Raw genomic sequence first — 22,135 nt, 5'->3', positions numbered from 1 at the left:
GTATTAGAGCCCATATTCACGGATGTGTGTGTATGGTTGTCTCACCTGTATCTATGCACCAGCTAACACTGATGCTGCATGTTGACCGCCATGCAAAGGGACCCACACAGAGGACTTCATTATGAAATGTAATAATGGACCTCTTCATTAACCGGCTCTGTAATGTACTGCAATACATTAGGATCTATGGAAGATACTGTGGTGCAATGTTAGGAGGCCCACTGAATGTGCAGCTTCTCTCCTCTCTCTGTCCACAAATCACAAGAGCCTGTCACTCACACGCTGGTCTGTTACCATGACACCACACTGGAGCACTTCTGGGGCACGACACTGTAGCGGAAGCACCTCATCTGAAGGCAGAGAGAGAAAGAGAGGAAGGGAGAGAGAGATGGAGACGGATGAAAAAGTGACAAGTGGACACAAAAGACAAGATGTGTGTGTGAGAGAGTGAGAGAAGGAGAAAGAAGGGGGGAGAGAGAGATAATTGGAAGACACACAGGCAGAGGTGAAGATCTCTCTCTCTTTCTCTCTCTCTCTCTTTCCCTGTGTGTGTGTGTGTGTGTGTATGTATGTGTGTAAGTATGTGTATGTCTGTCTGTGCTGCTGTCTGTTTGTCTGAGTCTGTCTGACACATCTATCCACACACTCACACACACACACAAACACATACTCACACAAACACACACACACACACCTACACACACACACACACACACACACACACACACACACACACACACACACACTCACACTAACACACACACACCTACCTCTCTAGTAGTAGAAGTAGAGAAGAGTGAGACATCCCAGTTCAGTCCACCTGGAGTTACAGATCAGACCTGCTTCTGTGTACTCTCAACATCAAACACACAATCCATCCACCACACTTTAGATCATGTGATACACACACACACATACACACACACACACACACACACACACACACACACACACACACACACACACACACATTTCACATCAAAGGAGCCAAACTCAATCCAGTGTGTCCCTGTACGCCGCACTGGCGGTGCTGGGTCACGTGACCAGAGTGCAAGCGCTGTGTGTTTGTGCTGCGGTAATCTCTTTAACACATCAGCTTATTATATTCAAGCCCAATAATCCCCTTTCATATTGAAACAGCTGGACTGGTCTTTAGATGGCTCCCTGTGGACGGGACCAGAGCTGCTCCACAAGCTCTCACTTTTTACTTTACCTGCTCAGGCTGTGTGTGTGTGTGTGTGTGTGTGTGTGTGTGTGTGTGTGTGTGTGTGTGTGTGTGTGTGTGAGAGAAGAGAGAGAGAGAGAGAAAGAGAGAGAAAGAGAAGGAGAAAAAGATCTAATGAAACAAAAAAGAGACATTATATGTCTGTGTGAGTGTGTGGATGAGAGAGAGGTGAGCCTGTGTGTGTGCTTGTGTTTGAATGTGCCCGTATGTACAGGCATACCGGTGTGCCTTAGGCCAGTGGAGCAGCATATGCTGCTTCAGATGGTGCATTGATTAGGGATGCAGGGCACGCTGGCACTCTCCTCAGGTAGAACTGTGTGTGTGTGTGTGTGTGTGTGTGTGTGTGTGTGTGTGTGTGTGTGTGTGTGTGGTGACTCCACTCTCCTTAATGTGCCCCTGGATGTTGCCCTGCAAGCTGCACTTACAGCTAAAGTAGATGTAGAACAAAAGATTGGGGTCAGTGGACACATGCATACACACACACACACACACACACACACACACACACACACACACACACACACACACACACACACACACGCACACACATGCATGCACACACATACATAAAAACACTTCTACTTCCTCCAACAGTGTGTGTGTATGTGTATGCGTATTTGTATGTGTCTGTGTGTGTGTGTTTGTGTGTGTGTGTGTGGCCGGGGGGGGGGGATAGTGAGTAGTGTCCAGACAGTTTCATCTTTCGTCGTATGAATCCGTCAGTTTCATCTGTTGATCTAATTAGTCTGTATTCATAAGCTTAATGTAACGGACAAAATGAAATCAACACACAGAACGGACGTTTTGTCAGTTTTAAAGCCTGACTCTGTTTTGCCTGGGCTGATGGCGGGTCTTCTTTATGAGATGGGCTCTGAGGAAAGCGACGGCTTGTTTATACATTGACTTTGAATTGAACTGATGTCCATCAATGCATGCTGGAGGTGTACACTCCCAGAGCTCTTCTGAACATGTGTTTGGTAGCAGCAAGGCTTCTCTCTCTCACACACACACTCGTAACATGCTTCGCTTTGGAGCAATTTCGTCCTTTCCTGTCAGCGTGAAGCACAGGCGGTAGACAATAATCAATAACTCCGGTATGGCTTTTTGAAACACGATGCCTCCCTGGAGGTCCCCCATGCTGTACCCTCAGGATAGCACACATCAGAGCCTTATCAGTAGGGTGTCGAGAGTGATGGGACGCTTTATGAGGGGGCGGAAACTGCCCAGGAAGCTGAGGGAACAACGAGGGGAAGACACACACACACACACACAAACAAACAAAATACTGAGCTGCTCATGAACCAATCTGACAAACACACATACACACACACAGACACAGACACTTGCATTATAAACCCTCGACCCCCTCACACACACACACACACACACACACACACCGGTTCAAAGTCAGCCACTGTCTGATGAGTGACATCATGTGGGAGAGGTAATTGTCATCCGGGACTGATAGAGTGGAGTGGAGATGAATCATTTGTTTGAGAGTGTTGATTCTGTCTGATTGGCTTTCTATTGAGCTCCGGGCCACCACTGGCATTCTGGGTACGCTCTATTAGATCAAGCCGAACATGATCCGCACGCGACACGCTAATGGCTAGCTCTCTGAGCTCTGTGGAGTGGTGGCCCCAGTTTAGGTTACATAGCAGGAGAAACACACAAGTGAAGTGTAGGTGTGTCTCTCTGTGTGTGTGTGTGTGTGTGTGTATGTGTGTGTGTTTATGAGTGCATGAAACATCAGGATTTATGTATTACAAATGTAATTCTGGATTTATTGCTAGCCATTTCAAGCTACCCCTTGCACACATTGTAGGCATATGGTTTAATAGAACGGACACACACACACTGAGCTTAAAAAAAGATCTGTAATACTCTGTAATACATTTTTAGTTTTATTGAAATGCACTGTAAAGTTTACCCCTGCTATATATCATAAGGGACAAAACAGCCATAGTTGGGTTCTAGTTCTGCAACTTGTTATTATTGATTCAGAGAGAATTCTGGGATATGCTGAGGCTGAGGCATTGGAGGAGGAGACTGCATCCAATGGCTTTTTTCGAAATTACAGTCGTAATTTAGTTAAGAAAAAGAGAAGAGAAAGACAAGCCTCCACGGGCAACTAAGTGGGGCTCAGGAGAGGCTTAATGCTACCTGTGCAGGGGATGAATGGCCTTTACAAACACTGGGACATGGCTTGGCCATTAGTTTATTTATTTGGAAATGTCACAGCCAGCAGGGGAATGTAATGTGTTGGATCAGGCGGCGAGCGCTTGGTGAAAGTGGCCCTCATCAATCGCTTGCTTCTGCTGTAGATGTGGAGAGAGATGAGAGAGAAAGGGAAAGAGAGATAACTAGGGAGAGAGAGAAATAGAGAAAGAGAGAGAGGGAGAGGTAGTTAGCAAGGACAGAACACAGAAGAGTTTGAGAGGAAGAGAAGGACACAGGGGGTGAGAAAGGGAGAGAGAGAAAGAAACGAGAGAGGCAGAAAAACATGCTGGCTGAGAAAATGAAAGCAACAAAAGATTATAGTACATTTTTTCCATATTAAAAGTGCTTCTGGTTCTACAATACAGCATTTATGGAATTTGGATCATCCTGAATATAGCTCTGTGCTGTTGTAAACTACAATTGATTGCAAAGGTGGGGAATTATTCAAGCCTGAGGCGAATTATTTACAAAACATAAATCACATTAATCTTTTAAAAATACAGCAGCGCCACCATCCATCAGGCCTGGAGTCTGTTTTATGCCCCGGCCGGCGCAGACAGGGCATCCTGTAGTAAATATGAGCACGCTTCCTCGCGCTGCCACGCCGTCTCTACATCACTCCCGGCCCCCCTCTCTCGCTAGAGAGCTCGCTACTGGTCTCCCCTATTGATTTCCTCTCCCATTCAGAGGCCAGTTAACAGTGGCCACTAGAAACGCCGACCTAAATACGATACGCTCAGCCATCAGGTCCATTTCCGCAAAGTGCAGACTGTAAATGACTGTAGTATACATTCAGTTCAACGTATATGAGATGCTATAAATCTGCTATTTGTTTTTAAAGAGAACCCATATGTTCTGTTTTTGACTGAGTCTAAAAGCTTTTGGACAAATGAAAGCGCATATTGTGAAGACATTCCTGTAGTCGATGTCATGGGCTGTGTTTGGCCAGGTGTTATGGTCCGGAGAATCTGTCAGGTGAAGAGCATTATATTACTGGCTGCGAAGCTAGCAGGCTAGGCTCTACAGTATGGAAAGACAGAGAGAGAATGTGGAAGATGGAGCGAAAGATTGAGAGGGGAGGAGAGAGAGAAAGAGTGAGAGAGTGAGAGAGAGAGAGAGAGCGAGAGAGAGAGAGAGAGAGAGAGAGAGAAAGAGAGAAAGAAAGAGAGAAGAGTGGCAGCATTCACAGATGGAGGGTAATTAAAATTTAATCGCTCATGGTGCCGAGACCTTAATTACCCTGGAACGGAGCGGCAGAGTGGCAAAACACAGTTCAGAGTCCTGGCCATGAGAATCTGGCTCCTGAGTAGCCATTTAAAAACTTGTTTTCAGACTAATTTCTCTCACTCTACTCCCCCCCACACACAAACACAAATCATTTGTTTCATCGGACATCATTGTTTATCTGTCTCACCAGATATCTCAAGAGTACTAGCTGTTGGTATCTTTCTCTAGTTCAGTTCAAATCCATGGCTCATTGGCATGGCTACAGTGAACTCTATGCATTAACATAGTGCTAAATATGTGGTTGCCTCTCAGACAGTGTGTGGGTGTGAATCAGCTAAGTACCAGTCAACTTTTCATATAACTCTTCTATATGTAACTTATTTTTATATTCATATACACTTATATTATATAACTCTTATGTCAACTTAGATATAACTTTCATCCTACTCTCTACTCTCTGATTTGCTGTCACCCACAGTTTTTTTTCTGCTCACTCTCTTAGTTTAGGTTCAGCATTTGACCCCTTAACAACCTGTGTTGCCAGGCAAAATGGATACATGTTTTGGGAAAAAAAATGGATATCTATAAAAAATAGATAATGATACTATTGACATAATGTAAGCATGTTAGCATGGATGTTTAGAACACACACGCACACACACACACACACACACACACACACACACACACACACACACACACACACAGTCACTGACTCTCTTTGTGTTTGTCTCTCTGTAGTGACATTGCTGGACTCCATGTCTGCGCTGGGAGACCTGGGCTGGGAAGCATATCCAGCTGAAGGGGTAAGTGTGTGTCCAGTAAAACGCTGCACCTATTACGCATGCATTCAACTGCTCAGCTCGTCATCACTCTAACATCCGCTAGGACTGACCTATATGACTTCATGGCTTGTAAAATGCAACTGCGAGGTGACGCCATTGTATGGATGTCATTACAACACTGTTTGCCATGTTTTGGCAGTTCCGTGTGTGTGAATGTGTGTGTGTGTGTGTGTGTGTGTGTGTGTGTGTGTGTGTGTGTGTGTGTGTGTGTGTGTGTGTTTCTATTTTATTCAGTTTTATGAACTTCGTACTGGCAGTCCTCACAATGTTCTGGGTGTACTGCCGACTCAAGCCCATCTGGCTCCGTGTTTCTCTCAACACTCACTCTCTCTAACTCAGTTGGCTGTCCCTTCTCCTCCTTACCTCTCCTTCTTCTCCCCCTTTCTCTCTCACTCTCTCACTTTCTATTCTGCATCTGCCTCTCTTGTTCTCTCCCTCTGTCATTCTCTTTCCCTCCATCCCTCCCTGTTTCCCTTACTCACAATTCAATTCAATTCAATTCAATTTGATTCATTGTGATTCAATATTTTTAGTGTTGCCAAGTTACATAGAACATGAACACATAGACTCAGAAGAGAAACCAAAACATTAGATTCCAAAGATGTGGCAAAAACACACCCACACATGTCAGACACACACACACACACAGTCACTGACTCTTTGTGTTTGTCTCTCTGTAGTGACATTGCTGGACTCCATGTCTGCGCTGGGAGACCTGGGCTGGGAAGCATATCCAGCTGAAGGGGTAAGTGTGTGTCCAGTAAAACGCTGCACCTATTACGCATGCATTCAACTGCTCAGCTCGTCATCACTCTAACATCCGCTAGGACTGACCTATATGACTTCATGGCTTGTAAAATGCAACTGCGAGGTGACGCCATTGTATGGATGTCATTACAACACTGTTTGCCATGTTTTGGCAGTTCCGTGTGTGAATGTGTGTGTGTGTGTTTCTATTTTATTCAGTTTTATGAACTTCGTACTGGCAGTCCTCACAATGTTCTGGGTGTACTGCCGACTCAAGCCCATCTGGCTCCGTGTTTCTCTCAACACTCACTCTCTCTAACTCAGCCAGGCTGTCCCCTTCTCCTCCTTACCTCTCCTTCTTCTCCCCTTTCTCTCTCACTCTCTCACTTTCTATTCTGCATCTGCCTCTCTTGTTCTCTCCCTCTGTCATTCTCTTTCCCTCCATCCCTCCCTGTTTCCCTTACTCACAATTCAATTCAATTCAATTCAATTTGATTCATTGTGATTCAATATTTTTAGTGTTGCCAAGTTACATAGAACATGAACACATAGACTCAGAAGAGAAACCAAAACATTAGATTCCAAAGATGTCTCTCTCTCTCTCTCCCTCTCTTTCTTTCTCTCTCTCTCTCTCTCTCTCTCTCACACACACACATTTCTGATTGGTCATTAGACGTCTAAATCCAGAGGCAAGGATGATTTTTACAAATTATTTCTCCAAGAGATACTTTAAATAGCCGAAAAGTCAGACCTCCATCTTTTTAGCTCAAAAGATGTTCAACACAGTATTACATAGCTGCTCAATTTTTCAGGTGAATTTTTACCCCCCCCTTCTCTCTCTAGGTCTTTCTCTCTTTCTATCTCTCTCTAAAAGGTCCTTTTGTGTAGTGGAGAAGAAAACAGACTAGTCTTGTATGGTAATACGCTTTCTGCTAAATTTTGCTGCCATGTTGTAAATGTAAGTGTTTGCCCTGACCCTGCAGTGCACGTCTGATTAGGAGATGAGATGTTTTGGCAGTTCCGTGTGTGTGAATGTGTGTGTGTGTGTGTGTGTGTGTGTGTGTGTGTGTGTGTGTGTTTTATGTGTTTGTGTGTGTGTTTCTCTTTCTACGTATATCTCTCCATCTATCTTACCTATCTTATCTCTCTATATCGCACTTTCTCTCGGTCTCTCTATCTCTCCCTCTGGATCTCTCTGTCTCCCTCTCTTCTACTTTGTGTCTTTTTCTTTCGCTTTCTTTTCAGATTCCAAATTGAACAGAGGAACTGACACTCTGACGCAGTATGCATAAGAAAAAGTAATGCAGCCAGATGTTATGGTAAAGTACAGTATGTGCCATGGAGTCAGTGTGAAAAGTAATGCAGCCAGATGTTATGGTAGAGTACAGTATGTGCCATGGAGTCAGTGCGAAAAGTAATGCAGCCAGATGTTATGGTAGAGTACAGTATGTGCCATGGAGTCAGTGCGAAAAGTAATGCAGCCAGATGTTATGGTAGAGTACAGTATGTGCCATGGAGTCAGTGCGAAAAGTAATCAATGCTGACAGTACTGTCTAGCAGTTCTCTGATGTTAAAAAAAACCTTTCAATTACCTTAAAAGGTGTTGTGGCGCTCTGATGCTATATAGACACAGCCCAGTCTCAAGGACTCCAAATGTTCTTAGTGAACTAAACTTGTGTGTAATAATCATCTCCAGGTGACTAGTTATGTGGTGTCTCTCTCAAAGTTGTCCTTTAAAACAAAGTGACCAGACACTGCCCAGCCTTATGCCTCTGTGGCTAAATCCATTAATATGGGGGAGACTGCGAGGACACTAAGGCATTTAAGTCGTTGTGAGCTTGTTTGAAATGTGCGAGGACGCTCCTACACCAGCTTCTGTACTCGTGGCAGGGTGCGGGTAGGACGTTTCACTGAAGTACGTGCTACATGGCGGCCTGAACGCTACGTCTGACGGCTCCTAAGCGGAGATTGTCATGTTCATCTTTGACCTGTACCCCCCTGGGTGTGCCTCTCACTCCCCCCCATCCCCCATGAGAAAGCAGAGAAAAGGGGCTGTTGGGGTGCTGGTGTAACGTTGTTCCCCGAGGTTCCCAGACCTTACTCACCTCCGGTGGGTATTTGGCTTAGTGACTCAATCGTCTGCCACTTGACCCACAGAGGTCAGATCCAAAACAACCCACCCAGGGCCAGATGTGAAGGCTTGTGCTTAGGATCAAGACGGACAGATAATAGTCTTTTATTTATGTAGTGGTTTCTCCCGCCCCATACCCTCCATTTCATTTGCTCATTTGTCTTTCGTCTTTTTTTTTGAGTGGGTGGGGGGATGGTGGGGTTAGTCAGAATGACATGGTGAAGGACATAAACCAGGTAAACATAATGACGGCTTACCCCTTCCTCTATCCCCTCAGGGGAGGAAAAATGGAAAGACAGAAAAAACAAGGGCTTTTTGGGGGATTTGAAGCCAATTAGGCTCTAAGTATCTCAAACTACCAGATGATTATGGGGGCCAAAATGAACTGAAGCCAATGAAGGGTTCGGCTGAGCCCCCCCGATTCGGCATCTTTGCCCGGCTTCAAAGCCGTCGGGCCGTCTGCCTGGTGATTGGTGAGTGGAGCTGAGGCAGACCAGATGAAGTGTCCTGGACCGAGGCCCAGCTGGGGACCACTAATTATGGGGCAGGGGCTCCTGTTGATGAAGAGGGAGTGTGTGTGTGAGTATCTGAGTTTTTGTGTGAGTGTCAGCGTGTGTGTGCGTGTGTCTTAGTTTTGTGTGGATGTGTGTGTGTGTGTGTGTGTGTGTGTGTGTGTGTGTGTGTGTGTGTGTGTGTGTGTGTGTGTGTGTGGAGGGTTGTGAGTGTGCGTCTGGTGTGTGTGTGTAAGACACACAAGATGTTGTTTGTGGGAGTGTGTCTGAGTATCTGAGTGTGTGTGTGTGTGTGTGTGTGTGTGTGTGTGTGTGTGTGTGTGTGTGTGTGTATGTGTGTGTGTGTGTGTGTGTGTGTGTGTGTGTGTGTGTGTGTGTGTGTGTGGTATGTGTGTGTGTGTGTGTGTTTGTGTGTGTGTGTGTGTGTGTGTGTGTTTGTGAAGGGGGTGATGGCTAGGAAGAGAGTGGAAGTGCTATGAGCACGGCACAGCTGCTGCGAAATCCTATATGACCAAACATTGTAGAAAATGATTCAGCCATTAGGCCACGTCAATCTCTGCCCAAGCCGCACCATTCCAGACTCCAGGTCTCTCCAGCGCGGTCAGAGAAGTTTTCAGAAAGGTTCAGCTCAGACTGGCTCTGAAAATAAATAAATAAGAAACCATAAACCTGTCTTTATCCCTGTGTAAATACTCAGCAAAATGCCATCATTATTGCACTCTGGGGAAGGAATACAGTTTTCTTTCTGGGAGAAGTTTAGTGACTGTGGCACTTTGATCTGCGAATGTCTGACTGTTAGCAACATGGCACACATGGACCTGCTTAATGCTAAGATGGGTCTGTAATTGACCCTTGTTCTTTTGTCTTTTTTTCTTCGGTTTTCCATTTCTTTCTTTCTTTCTTCCTTTCTTTTTTCCTTCATTTCTTTCTTTCTTTCTTTCTTTCTTTCTTTAATTTTTTTCCCTTCGACATTTTTTTTTCAATAATCTATTGGGAGACCCATGTGTATTGCATTATAATTGCGTTTTGACATCACAATGATTCGCTGTGGAAACCTCCTGCTTGTCCTGGCCAGTCGGTCCGCCGTGGGACTGAAAGCCCACTGAAGCCTAATATCTGAGCTGATGTGGAAAACGTATTCCGCTCAGGAACTGACCATCAAAACCAGGCCCCCGCAGTGGATTAGAAACAGGTGAACGCTTCTCTCGCTGCATCAGACAGACTGACTGCCATGCCGGGTGTTAGCACATCAGGAGGGTTGTGTGTGTGTGTATGTGTGTGTGTGTGTGTGTGTGTGTGTGTGTGTGTGTGTGTGTGTGTGCGTGGGTTTTCAGCCTGTCAAAAATAATTGTGGTGAGAAGATTGCAGGTTCAGCCGTCTCTCGCTCTCAGCCACCCTGCTCCACTCTGTGCCGTGCCGCGCCACGCAGATTATACGCCACTCCGCCCTCATTTGCATCTTTATCGCCGTGGTGAAATCACCGGGAAAAGTTTCTCAGAGAGCAGACCGACTGCCAGGGTTTTGATGCTGAGTGTTTGTGTCCATGTGTGTTTGTACGCATTTTTGAATTCTTGTGAATGTTTGTGAGTTCATGTGTGTGCGTGTGTGTGTGTGTGTGTGTGTGTGTGTGTGTGTGTGTGTGTGTGTGTGAGAGAGAGAGAGAGAGAGTGTATGTGTGTGTGTGTGTCTCTGTGTTTGTGTTTGTGTGTGTGTCTGTGTCTGTGCATGTATGTGTGTGTGTTTCCTCTCACGGATTGATACTGAATTAAAGGATGCTGTGCTACTCCTCTGCTCTCACTACTTCTCACAAAAATAGAGATGAGAAGATGAAGGGGGTCATAGAGTGGCTGTGAAGTTGTTCTGGTTATGCTGGTTGTTCCGTAGCCTTAATAAATGACTTTCCCACCAGCATAGATCTGTGTTTTCTTTCAGCAATCTGATTCTGTGGGCTGAATCAGAAGTGTCAGGCATTCATGAGAGCAGCCTTCCGACTGCCTCGCCTGGTTCTTTGCCTTTTTTCTTCTTCTTCCTTAAGGAATAGAAATGTTTTCTTACTCATGCGAGAAGTGTTCTCAATTACAGAGCCTTGCAGAAGTGGAAGCAGATGGCTCCCTAACATTGGGAGACAAAGTGGCTCTCTATGACTCCCGATGCTGCCGGACGCTCTCGCATGTGCATGCATAACCACACACTGTGTACACACACACACACACACACACACACACACACACACACACACACACACACACACACACTCAAATAATTGTTCACATGCAAAGGACTCGCACACTTTTTCACACTCACATTTCACATATTAGAGAACATACTGACGGCATCCCCATTGTCCTGTCCACAGCCACATTACAATAGCCTGGAAAAATCCAAATTCTGGTGACTCATGATTGGGATTCCTTTCCAACACTTGCAACGCGACAGGCACTAACTTTGAAATCACTGGTCCAGCCTTACCAATCACTTTGAACCAGATTCCTAACGTTTCTTCCTACTTCCCCTAAACTTCACAAAATGACAATATACAGCATTAACAGTCAGGAAACAATGTATGTGGGTCTAACTTTGCTGTAAATAAATGTCTGCATTTTTCCACCTGCATTTTTTGATGTTTTCAGGTGTTGCCACTTCTGTTTATCACAATAAGTTTCAGTTTCATCTTCCCTCTCATCGCTGATTGGCCTGACATATTTCTTGTCTGAGGGAAACAACCCAAACTAAAATCTCCCTGAAAGGGGATCTACGATGGGTGGGGCCAGGCTAACATTAGAATGCACGTTGTGTAGCTTTCCTTGCTCCATTTTGATGGTGTGATGTATGCATATTCATATGGATGTACTTCATTTCATTAATGTGTCTATTATATTTTGGCCTTCATGGTCATAAGCCCACATTAAGTATGCATGTCATGGATGAGGTATTGTCATATATTTTAATAATATGACAAATATATTTTATTACTCAGATAATACATAAACTTGCATGTGCTATAATATTCAGTGCCTGAGGACGCCATATTAAGTGGGGTCTAAATTTCATTTCAACATGGCCTTACTGAGACACAAGGGAGTTTCAGGTCCGTCCAACAGAAATAACACAGTACTCTAGAGAAAGACTGAACTGACATGAACACTAACTGATGTTTGGTGTTTCTCGGCAGTGGGAGGAGATTAGCGTGATGGACGAGCGGAACACGCCCATGCGCACCTACCAGGTGTGCAACGTGATGGAGGCCAACCAGAACAACTGGCTGCGCACGCGCCACATCGCCCGCGACGGCGCCCAACGCGTCTACGTGGAGATCAAGTTTACGCTGCGCGACTGCAACAGCCTTCCCGGGGTGCCGGGCACCTGCAAGGAGACCTTCAACATGTACTACTACGAGTCCAACAACCCCAGCCTGTGGTACATCAAGGAGAGCCAATATGTCAAGATTGACACCATTGCCGCTGACGAGAGCTTCACGCAGGTGGACGTGGGTGACCGCGTCATGAAGCTGAACACGGAGGTGAGGGACATCAGCAACCTGGGCAAGAAGGGCTTCTACCTGGCCTTCCAGGACGTGGGCGCCTGCATCGCACTGGTGTCCGTGCGCGTCTTCTACAAGAAGTGCCCGCTCAGCGTGGTCAACCTGGCGCAGTTCCCGGACACGGTGACGGGCGGCGACTCAGCGCTGGTGGAAGTCTTGTGGCCGGCGTCGTCAACGACTTCGGAGGAGGCGAACGGCGCATGTACTGCAGCGCCGACGGAGGCTGGCTGGTGCCTATCGGCCGCTGTGCCTGCAAGCCGGGCTTTGAGGAGCACAAGAACTACTGCCAGCGTGAGTAGAAGGGGCTTTGACCCGCATGGCTTTGAGTCTATGCTGTTTCTTGCTATGTGCGAGTTTGTCAGTAGTACAGTAAAATGCTCAGCGCAAAGGCTTCAGCCAGTTTGAGTGCGAAGGCCTGTTACTTTCTGTGCTGGTCTCTTACTGGAGTCAGGAGGGCTTTGCTGGTTCTCTCTGGTGTTAGACATACTCAGGGAAGAGTCACTAGTCTTTTAAAAAATGAGTCAATGGAATATTTACATAGATATGTGACTTATACTGTAGATAGGGTCACTGGCTTTGAGCAACCCAGGATCCATAATCATTGTGGATGCTTGTTTGTGGGCTCTGTGTGGAAGTGCTTTGGTTTACATTGCACTTCTCTGTTGTACATGTTGCCTCTGTTTTTGGTGACCGAGTCATGCTTAGATGCTTAGCTTTGTCTGCTGGTGTTTTTTAAAGTGCATCCTCGGAACATCTGCCACTTCTAAACATCCCTTTTACTAAAGTCGTGAGCATTCAATGCGTAGTTTATACTGTAATGTGTGAAAGGCAGCTATAAAGAGACATTTGGAAAAATTGAAACAAATACAAATGACGTATTTTAACACTGGAATTGTGAACATTGCATTTGAGGAGAGAGAGAGAGAGAGAGAGAGAGAGAGAGAGAGAGAGAGAGAGAGACAGAGACAGAGAGAGAGAGAGAGACAGAGACAGAAAGAGAGAGGGGGTATAGCAGGAGAGATGGAGAGAGTAGGAGAGATGGAGTAGATGCAGTTCTTAGTTTACATGCATACTGTACATTCTTAGTTTATGTGTGTGAGAGAGAGAGTTGTGGGTATTTCGAGAAGAACGAAGGTTTGAGGGTGCTGGAAACTGACATGTAACAGTGCAGGCATGGGGGGAGGCTGTAGTCTGAGTTGACTCACAGTGGGGAATTCAGTCTGCTGCCTCTAGCAGACAATGCAGTCTGTAGCCTACAGACAGCCTGGAGCAGTGGGTGTGCTGACATGTGACTATGTGTGTGTGTGTGTGTGTGTGTGTGTGTGTGTGTGTGTGTGTGTGTGTGTGTGTGCGCGCACATTTATTTTCTCTGCTGTTTGCTCTTGCTGTTTGTGACTCTATAATGATTTTTCTGTATAGCGCTGGCATGTTTAAAAATGAAACGAACCCTTTAATTGCGACATAACTAACGGTGAATCCCAGTACCACCCCTTCCCCCATCAATTCACCATTCCCCTCCATTTTGGGTGTTCCTGGGTTTTGGCAGGGTGTCCCGGTTCTGACAAAGATAAAGGATTAGTGTGATCTATCCCTCCAAATGCCCCTCCAAATGAAACATATTCAGATGCGGGTTAGATTATAAGGGATAGAACATGTTCCCAGAAAGCTAAGTAAACAGTTAGACAGGAAGTAAAATAAGCCAAAACTTTTTAGTATGTCGTCGCAGTAGTTATAAAAAAGTATGAAATCGATCAAAAAAAAGTAACAGCACACCATTTTTTTTGCCCTTTGATCCGTCCTGCAAATTTAGTCAGAAGACAAGCGTTGTCCCACTCCCTAGGTATTTTATTCCACACCCCTTGTTACTCCATCCTGAAGGGGCACTCTAAAGCAGTGGGGCAAAGGAAGGAGAAATTCTCACTTCTTTCGCACCTCTGTAAGGAACCATCAAATTCACCTTTCCTTTCGCTGTTCCTCCCTCCTCTCTCCCTCTTTCCAACTCTCCTTCTTCCCTTTCTCCCTCTTTCACTCTCTCCATCTCTCCCTCTCTCCAACTCCTTTTCTCCCTCTCTCTCAGCCCCTGTCCCTCTGGGCCTCCACAGCGGCCCCGTAGTGCGTCTCCACGTGCCGCTCATCTAAAAAACACGCCGAAATTGGTGCGCGCCAGCTTCCCTGTGTCTCGAGGAGGATTGCGGGGGAGGGCGAGAGCGAGGGGAATTGTTGTTGCGCAGAAGCAATTTTCTCTCTCATTCTCCAACACAATTTAGTTACTGTATTTATTTATCTACAGAAAGGCAAGAAACATGTGATGTTTTTTTTTCTCTTTGTTGTTGGAATGGGATGGATTGAGCACAATAATTTGTCTCGGAGAGAGAGAGAGAGAGAGAGAGAGAGAGGGGGGGGGGGTATAGCAGTAGGAGAGAGGGGTAGATGCAGTTCTTAGTTTACATGCATGTGTGTGAGAGAGAGAGTTGTGTGTATTTTTGGGAAGAATGAAGGTTTGAGGTAACAGTGCAGTCGAGAGAGAGGGGGTAGATGCAGATCTTAGTTTACATGCATGTGAATATACGAGTGCATGTGTTTTGACTTTATAGGTTTTTGTGTTGGCATGTGTTTGTGTCACTTTGTATTTGTATATTACTGTATACATTCTGCTCCTGTGTTTGTGAATATGTTTGGTTCTGTGTGTGTGTGTGTGTGTGTGTGTGTGTGTGTGTGTGTGTGTGTGTGTGTGTGTGTGTGTGTGTGTGTATGGGACCTCTTGGCTGCTGCATCTCTGTACCTTGCTAATGACAGCTGAGTGGGCTCATGTCGTCTGGTAATGGCCTGGATAGAACCCCAGAAAGAGGCTGGCAGTGATGCTGATGACACACACACACACACACACACACACACACACACACACACACATACACACACACACACACACACACCAGAGCAGCTGGCTACAGGCTGTTTAGGCTGCAGTAAAATCCATGTAATTCACTCTCCCTTGCATCCTCTGCTATGTCCCCTCCTCTAAAAAACTAGAAACCACAAGAAATGAAATAAATAAAAAGGAAATAATATATGTTATAATATGTTGACCTAGCCCCCTATTAGCAAAGTATTCACAACACCTAGAATGCCTTTGCATACAACCCACGTTTGAGCTATGAATAAATTGACTTGAATACCGATTAATTAGCCTAACAACACAAAATCTCTGCAGGTGACATTTGATTCGCAACCCATGATTAGATAGATAGATAGATAGATAGATAGATAGATAGATAGATAGATAGATAGATAGATAGATAGATACTTTATTGATCCCCAAGGGGAAATTCAAGGTCTCAGTAGCATACAGACATCACACACACATTCACTAACAGCAGAAAAAAGTAATTAAAAGTATATAATATAAAAAACACAAAAAAGCAATAAGGACAGTAGAAAATAAAGAATATACTAAATATACTAAAATACAAATTATACTAAATAACACTTAATCTAAATCAATGACTGAGGCAGGGACTGAGCCTGTGATTCTCTGTGCATGGTAATATATATATATAACTATATTAAGAAAATGTGTAAGTGTGGCCACAATCCGGCTGTGGCATGTAGGGAGGGGTTATGCATGCAGACAGACACACACACACACACAGACAGACACACACACTCACAATGACACACATACTGTACACACACACACACACACACACACACACACACACACACACACACACACACACACACACACACACACACACACACACACATTCAGCCCTATCTAGCTCTCGATCTCTGTGCTGCCATTTTGAAAAGGGAAGTGGACCTCTGTGGTGATTCATTTCTCTCTGAATACTATTAGTCTGAGTTATGTCAGTGGTCAATAAAAAAAAAGAGAGTGAGGGGCCCACAAAGCCTCCTTAACAAGGCTGGAAACTCAATAAACAGCGAAAGAGGGCTGTGCACTGGCCGTAGGTCGACTCAGATGGGTTAGAGGCCTGTGGTCACCACAGAAAAGTGGATAATGATTTGGATGTATTGACAGAGAGAGGCCAAAGGGTCACGCACTGTATATCTCTGCTCACTTCAATGTGACTTATGGGTATGTGTGTGTGTGTGTGTGTGTGTGTCTCTGTGTGAGACTGTATGTCTTTGCTTGTGTGTTTTCTGTGTGTGTGTGTGTTTGTATGGGATTTTGGGGATTTGTGTTCATTTTTTTGTAAATGGTAGTATGTGTGTATTTGTATGATTATCTGAAGTGTGTGTAGTCATGTGTATATTCCCAGTTCTCTGTTTTAGTGTGTGTGTGTGTGTGTGTGTGTGTGTGTGTGTGTGTGTGTGTGTGTGTGTGTGTGTGTGTGTGTGCCAGTGTGTGTCTCTAGCAGTTGTGCACAAAGCTGAAATTGAATCCAAACCTGACGTACACTTTACTGCTCAGTGTATTGAGCCATCAGGCATCTCAGCCTTGAAATATAGCCAGTGGTGTGTGTGTTTATCTCTGTGTGTGTGCGTGTCTGTGTGTGTATGTGTGTGTTCCCTCCAAACCTATTTTCTCAGTGACTTCTTTATGTAAGAGAAAAGCACAACCTCATATTCACATTCGGTACTTGTGTCCCTGAGAAATGTTACCTTATGAGAGTTATTTGATGAAGTGTCTTTAGGCCCTGGCATTGTGCTCTGAGGTTCAGTGTACAGTCTAGTCTCCCACGCCTGCTTTGCTATGGGTGGGAAAGCTAATCTCCTAAGCCTTCTGTGAACGACCCTCGGCCCCTCTCTATTCCTCTCTCTCTCTCTGCCTTTCTGTATGCTGCCAGGCCAGCTGTAGAGGATTCTGATATGAACATAACTGCTGCGTTCATCGCATATTCAGTGCCCTCATCGACCGACGCCGTATTCCAAACGTGGGAACCTTCGGGGGTGTCCTCGCCGAGGTAGGCCAAGGGATTACTCTCTACGACTTCACAACTTCACACAGACGAAGCCTCGCTCCTATCTCGCAAGCACGTCGAGATCAGACGTCGTATGATGGATCAGTGAGATTAATGCTCTTACTGTAATCCTGCGTGTAGCTGCAGGAGCCATGGTGCGACGTATTCAGTCGCACAGTAGGAATGTTACGCTTGTTTGGGAAGTCAATAACAGAGGTTATCATAGAGCAAGAAAATGAGCCTCTGAAGGCTGCTAGCAGGTGGGCCTTCAAGTGGTTATTGGCAAAGGCTGGATGTTTGATTCTTCCCATCGGAGGAATTGAGTCTTGAGAGCAACAGGTCGGTGATGGAGAGGACTCAGCTTTATCTTTGCGCTCTTATTAGAGATGGAAGGGAGGAGGCGTTTAAAGAGGCTCCCACGTTCTCAGGCAAATCCTTCTGGTCGGAGTCTGTGAGACGACTCAACCATTCAAAAGCACTTCTGCTCAGGTCTCTGCAGACATGCTTTGTTTCCTGCCCAATGACCTCCTGGGCCTGGTGGTGTCTGTCTGAGTGTGGAGAGGCTTTGTGTGTTGTGAACAGTGTGACAGGCTTTGTGGCGGTGTGGCGGAGTATTACGACTTGCGTCCGGGGCCGGGATTTACCCACGACACGATTCCCCCTGTGCTTTTGAACGCCGTCAAGCTTCTTAGGTGTTGCAAAGGCATTGTTTATAAGCCCGTAAATAAATCATCTGTTCCGGAGGACGTGGGGAAACAAAAGCCGTTCAAGTCTCCATTTTGTCATTTGTTGTTTTATTTATTAATTTCGTCTCGCTTCCCCAGCCACCCCCCCCCCCCCCTCTGCTGCTGCCTTGTGAACAAACAGGGCCGCACCCCCCCAGCCAGAGACAGGCCCCCTCCACCACCGCCGCTGTTGCCTTGATGTATTCAAATGAGTATCTTTTAGCTTGGCCTCTTTCATGTGGCAGAGGTGCTAATGGGTTCATTAGCGTGTCCTGTTCCTGCTCCCCCCTCTCTCTCTCTCTCTCGCTTACAAATAGCACAACCTCCTAATTAGACATATTTCCCATTTGATGTAGTTGTTGCAGTTGTTGTTGTTTTTGTTGTTGTTGTTGTTGTTTTTCTGCTAAGGTAGAGAAGTGTGGCTTTTTATCATCTGCCCACTTTAATATCTGTCACCCTCTTACTCATTGTGTTTGTAGACCACTCAACTGAGGCTATCCCTGCCTCTTTAAATATTGATACAAACCCCTTCATGGATTCAACTCTCTACCTCTAACCGCCACCCCCCCTCACCCCCACACACACACACACACACACACACACACACACACACACACACAACACACACACACACACACACACACACATTGCAAAAAGACTAATTGGCACTATTAGGAAAAGCAAACAGAATAATAGCCAGTGATGAAATCTAATTAGAGCAGCTGGGGATTGGCACAGAGCTGGATGGGAGGAGGTGGAGAGGTGGGGGGTGCGTGATGTGGGTATCGGGGCGTTATTGATTAGGTGCCTGTGGCTCCTGGACGCTGAGATGAGATGACACACTGGACAGACCACCTGTGCTGTCACTGTGCCACACGGTACCACAGCCTGGCATAGGCTGGCGTGGCCTGGCACCCTTCCTCTGAGGGGACCACATTCACCCCTGATGACGCAAATGTGCCTCTGCAAGCCGCATGAATTATTAATGCCTTGTGTTGCAAGATATTTGGTGTGAGAAAAAGGGGAGTGTTTTTTTTCCAGTGGATTGCTCTGTGTGTGTATCTATGTGTGTGTGAGTGTGTGTGTGTGTGTGTGTGTGTGTGTTTGTGTGTCTGTCTGTGTGCTAACTGAATTTTTAGCTAGGAGAGATGGCTTTTCAAGCCGTCAGGGGAGAACAAATTGAGCCATGCAGGAGGAAGAGGATGAAGATGAGGAAGAGGAGGTGGGGGGGTGGGGTGGAGATGGCCTCTGAGTTCAGGATAGCCTTTGTCTGAGAGCTCCAGAGACACTGCGCTAACAGAGCTGAATATAAAAGCCACCCACATTGTCAAAAAGACTGCAGACAGAAATCCCTTATATCACATATCATCTCAGTCAAGTTTGGCCTGACTTGAGGCACTAGATCTCCTCCTCTCCTCATAAGCTGCTCTGCTTTATGAAGCACATTGAGAGGTGCTGGATATTGCAGGATGTTATTGGATTTCCATGCAAATATCATTCAAACATAAAGCCTCAAGGCTCATAAAGTGTTCAATGACCCCCATCTCTATTTGATTAAAAAAGGAAAGCTAAAAGGCTGAAGGAGTTAGCTTGGCTGGAGTGAACTGGAGAGAACCACCCACATGGAGCATCTCCCACTGAGCCTGGCCTGGTGTAGCACTTCCCCTCACTCCCTTACAACTCAGAACCGCATCTCAGGGTCTGTCTTTGTAGCGCTGCTCCCTTGTCATCACACACGTACACCTCTTTATAGTCTCCCACTCCAGTATACCATCAACCAGTCAATGGCCATAACACACACACACACACACACACACACACACATGGACACACACACACACACACACACACACACACGTGGGCAGCTCAGTAGTACCATTTCTCAACCTGTCCTACTGTGAAACTGGATCAGGGCTACTCTCCCTATTGTTCTTTCTCTCTCTCTCTCTCTCTCTCTCTCTCTCTCTTCTCTCTCTCTCTCTCCCTCTCTCTTTCTGCTCACTTTCACTATCTACTCTCTCTCACTCTACCTCTTCATCGTTATCTATGTCTGTCTGAACATTCTCTCCTTCCCTCTCCATCTATGTCAGTTCTCTCTCTCTCTCTCTCTCTCTCTCTCTCTCTCTCCTCTCCCTCTCTCTGTGCCATGCTGCTGCTCTCTCTCCTCCCAGCGGAGCCTCTGTTCTGATTCCCTGTCCGACCCGACCCGTCTCCAGCTCTTCCCAGCCTTCTGCTGCAGTCCTCTCTAGGGTCCACTTGCAAACGGGCCCAGAGCGGGTTGTTCTGGTTCCGGCTGTGCCTCCCACGGGGAGTCCCATTAGGCAGCAGGAGCATTCATCAGGGCCCCGGCACAGCAGATCTGGGCCAGATGAAAACCGCCCTCCTCGCCCCCGGATCCGATTCCTTTGTGTGGACGCTGGCACCTGTGCTCTGACGCTGGTCTCGGCGATGATGCTGATCCGGTCTGGCCACAGGTCAGGTGCTTATCAGCCTCCGCACAGAGCGGGGAGAGATCACAGAGCAGCTCAGATGAGCTGTGTGTGTGTGTGTCTGTGCGTGTGTGTGTGTCTGTGTGGCTACATTCACATTATTTTCAAAGCTAAAACAATCCTTGTCCATAGGAGCTCTATATGGGATGTGGTCTGTGTCCATACTACACTCCACATACTTACATCACATGACCATTCATGTTTGTCATGATGCTCACATTAGCTTCCGGCATACATGTAAGTAGCACTGTAAAATGCAGAATTTAACTGTGCAATAGTTACCAGCAAAGACAGCAAGGTAACCAACGTTTGCAATTACTGTTGTTATCTATTGGGAGATCAAACATCTGATTTCTTGTTTTCTTCTGGGAAAGGATCCCAAAGAGTCTTTCCGAGAAGAATCATGTGAAAGGAGAATGATCAATCAGGGAAGGAAACAGTAGAATATATGTATTTGCATCATTGTTTTTGAACGCTGGCATGATTCTCTGTCCATATTAAAGTGTGTGTGTGTGTGTGTGTGTGTGTGTGTGTGTGTGTGTGTGTGTGTGTGTGTGTGTGTGTGTGTGTGTGTGTGTGTAGAGGGATGGGCAGTGGTGTTAGGATTTGTGAGAGGCTTCTCAGATACTCCATGGATTGAGAATGAGGAAAGGTGTACAATGACTGTAAGACATGGAGACGGCTATAATCAGCAGTTGCCATCAGTAAGACATTGAGCCGGTTGTAATGTACCAGTGCAGATAATGAAACAAGATAAAAAGACCTGGCTCAGCCAGGCTCTCTGTAATATAGGTACTCTGATGGGCTTGGATCTGGCTATCTGTCTCTGATAGTCTAATTTAGACACCGCTGACTAGGTTACTCATTTCTCCCCCTGTCCTGTGCCCAGGATCTCTGCCTGTGGGCCTGTGCTGCTCTGATGCTGACATGGCTGACCACCTGCCTCTGACCGCCTGCCTGTCTGCCTGTCTGTCTGTCTGTCTGTCTGTGTAATCCCCTGTGCTCTCAGCAAATAACCCCAATCTGGAGCAGCAGGGGATTATGTAATCACCAGAATGACTCACCCATACAAACAGACACACATGCTCTCTCACCCCCTTCCTCTCTCTCTTTCCACTCTCTTCTTTCTCTCTCTCTTTCCACTCTCTTCTTTCCGAGTTCACACTCTACACTTCTTTGTTTATTCTACTCTACTCTCTCAGTTGTTGTTTCTGTTCTTTTTTTCTCTTTGCCTCCTCCCTCTTTGTTTCTGTCCATTTTCTTCTGTCTGCTTTCTTCTCTCCTTCTCTCTCTCTCTCTCTCTCTGAACTGTTTCACACCTCTAGTGTGCCTTCCCTTTGCCTTGTTTACATGCCCTCTTTTACCCTCCGTTTACTCTTCTCTCTCTCTTTCCCCTGGCGAGTCTTTTTTTACTGTCCTCTGGTAATGCTTGCACTGCTCTATCTCTCTCTTCGTTTATCTCTCCTCTATTTCTCTGAATTGTCTCTCTCTATGCTTCCTGTTTATCTGCAACTCCTCTTTCTCTCTCTCTCTCTCTCTCTCTCTCTCTAC

General features: G+C 46.0%; 1 protein-coding gene across 1 annotated transcript in view; it reads left to right on the top strand.

Annotated features, from left to right (window-relative positions):
• epha4b (eph receptor A4b) overlaps nucleotides 1-22,135 on the top strand; it is a 118,640-nt gene that overhangs the window by 7,483 nt on the left and 89,022 nt on the right. The window contains 3 exon segments of the mRNA XM_048237790.1: nucleotides 6,198-6,262; nucleotides 12,080-12,635; nucleotides 12,638-12,739. Coding sequence (XP_048093747.1) covers nucleotides 6,215-6,262; nucleotides 12,080-12,635; nucleotides 12,638-12,739 — 706 coding nt within the window. The 5' untranslated portion in view covers nucleotides 6,198-6,214.

The sequence above is a fragment of the Alosa alosa genome, chromosome 1 (genome assembly GCF_017589495.1).
Source record: "Alosa alosa isolate M-15738 ecotype Scorff River chromosome 1, AALO_Geno_1.1, whole genome shotgun sequence".
Classification (NCBI taxonomy): Eukaryota; Metazoa; Chordata; class Actinopteri; order Clupeiformes; family Clupeidae; genus Alosa; species Alosa alosa.
The sequence above is the reverse complement of the archived record's forward strand: the minus strand, read 5'-3'. Positions and strand labels throughout refer to the sequence as shown.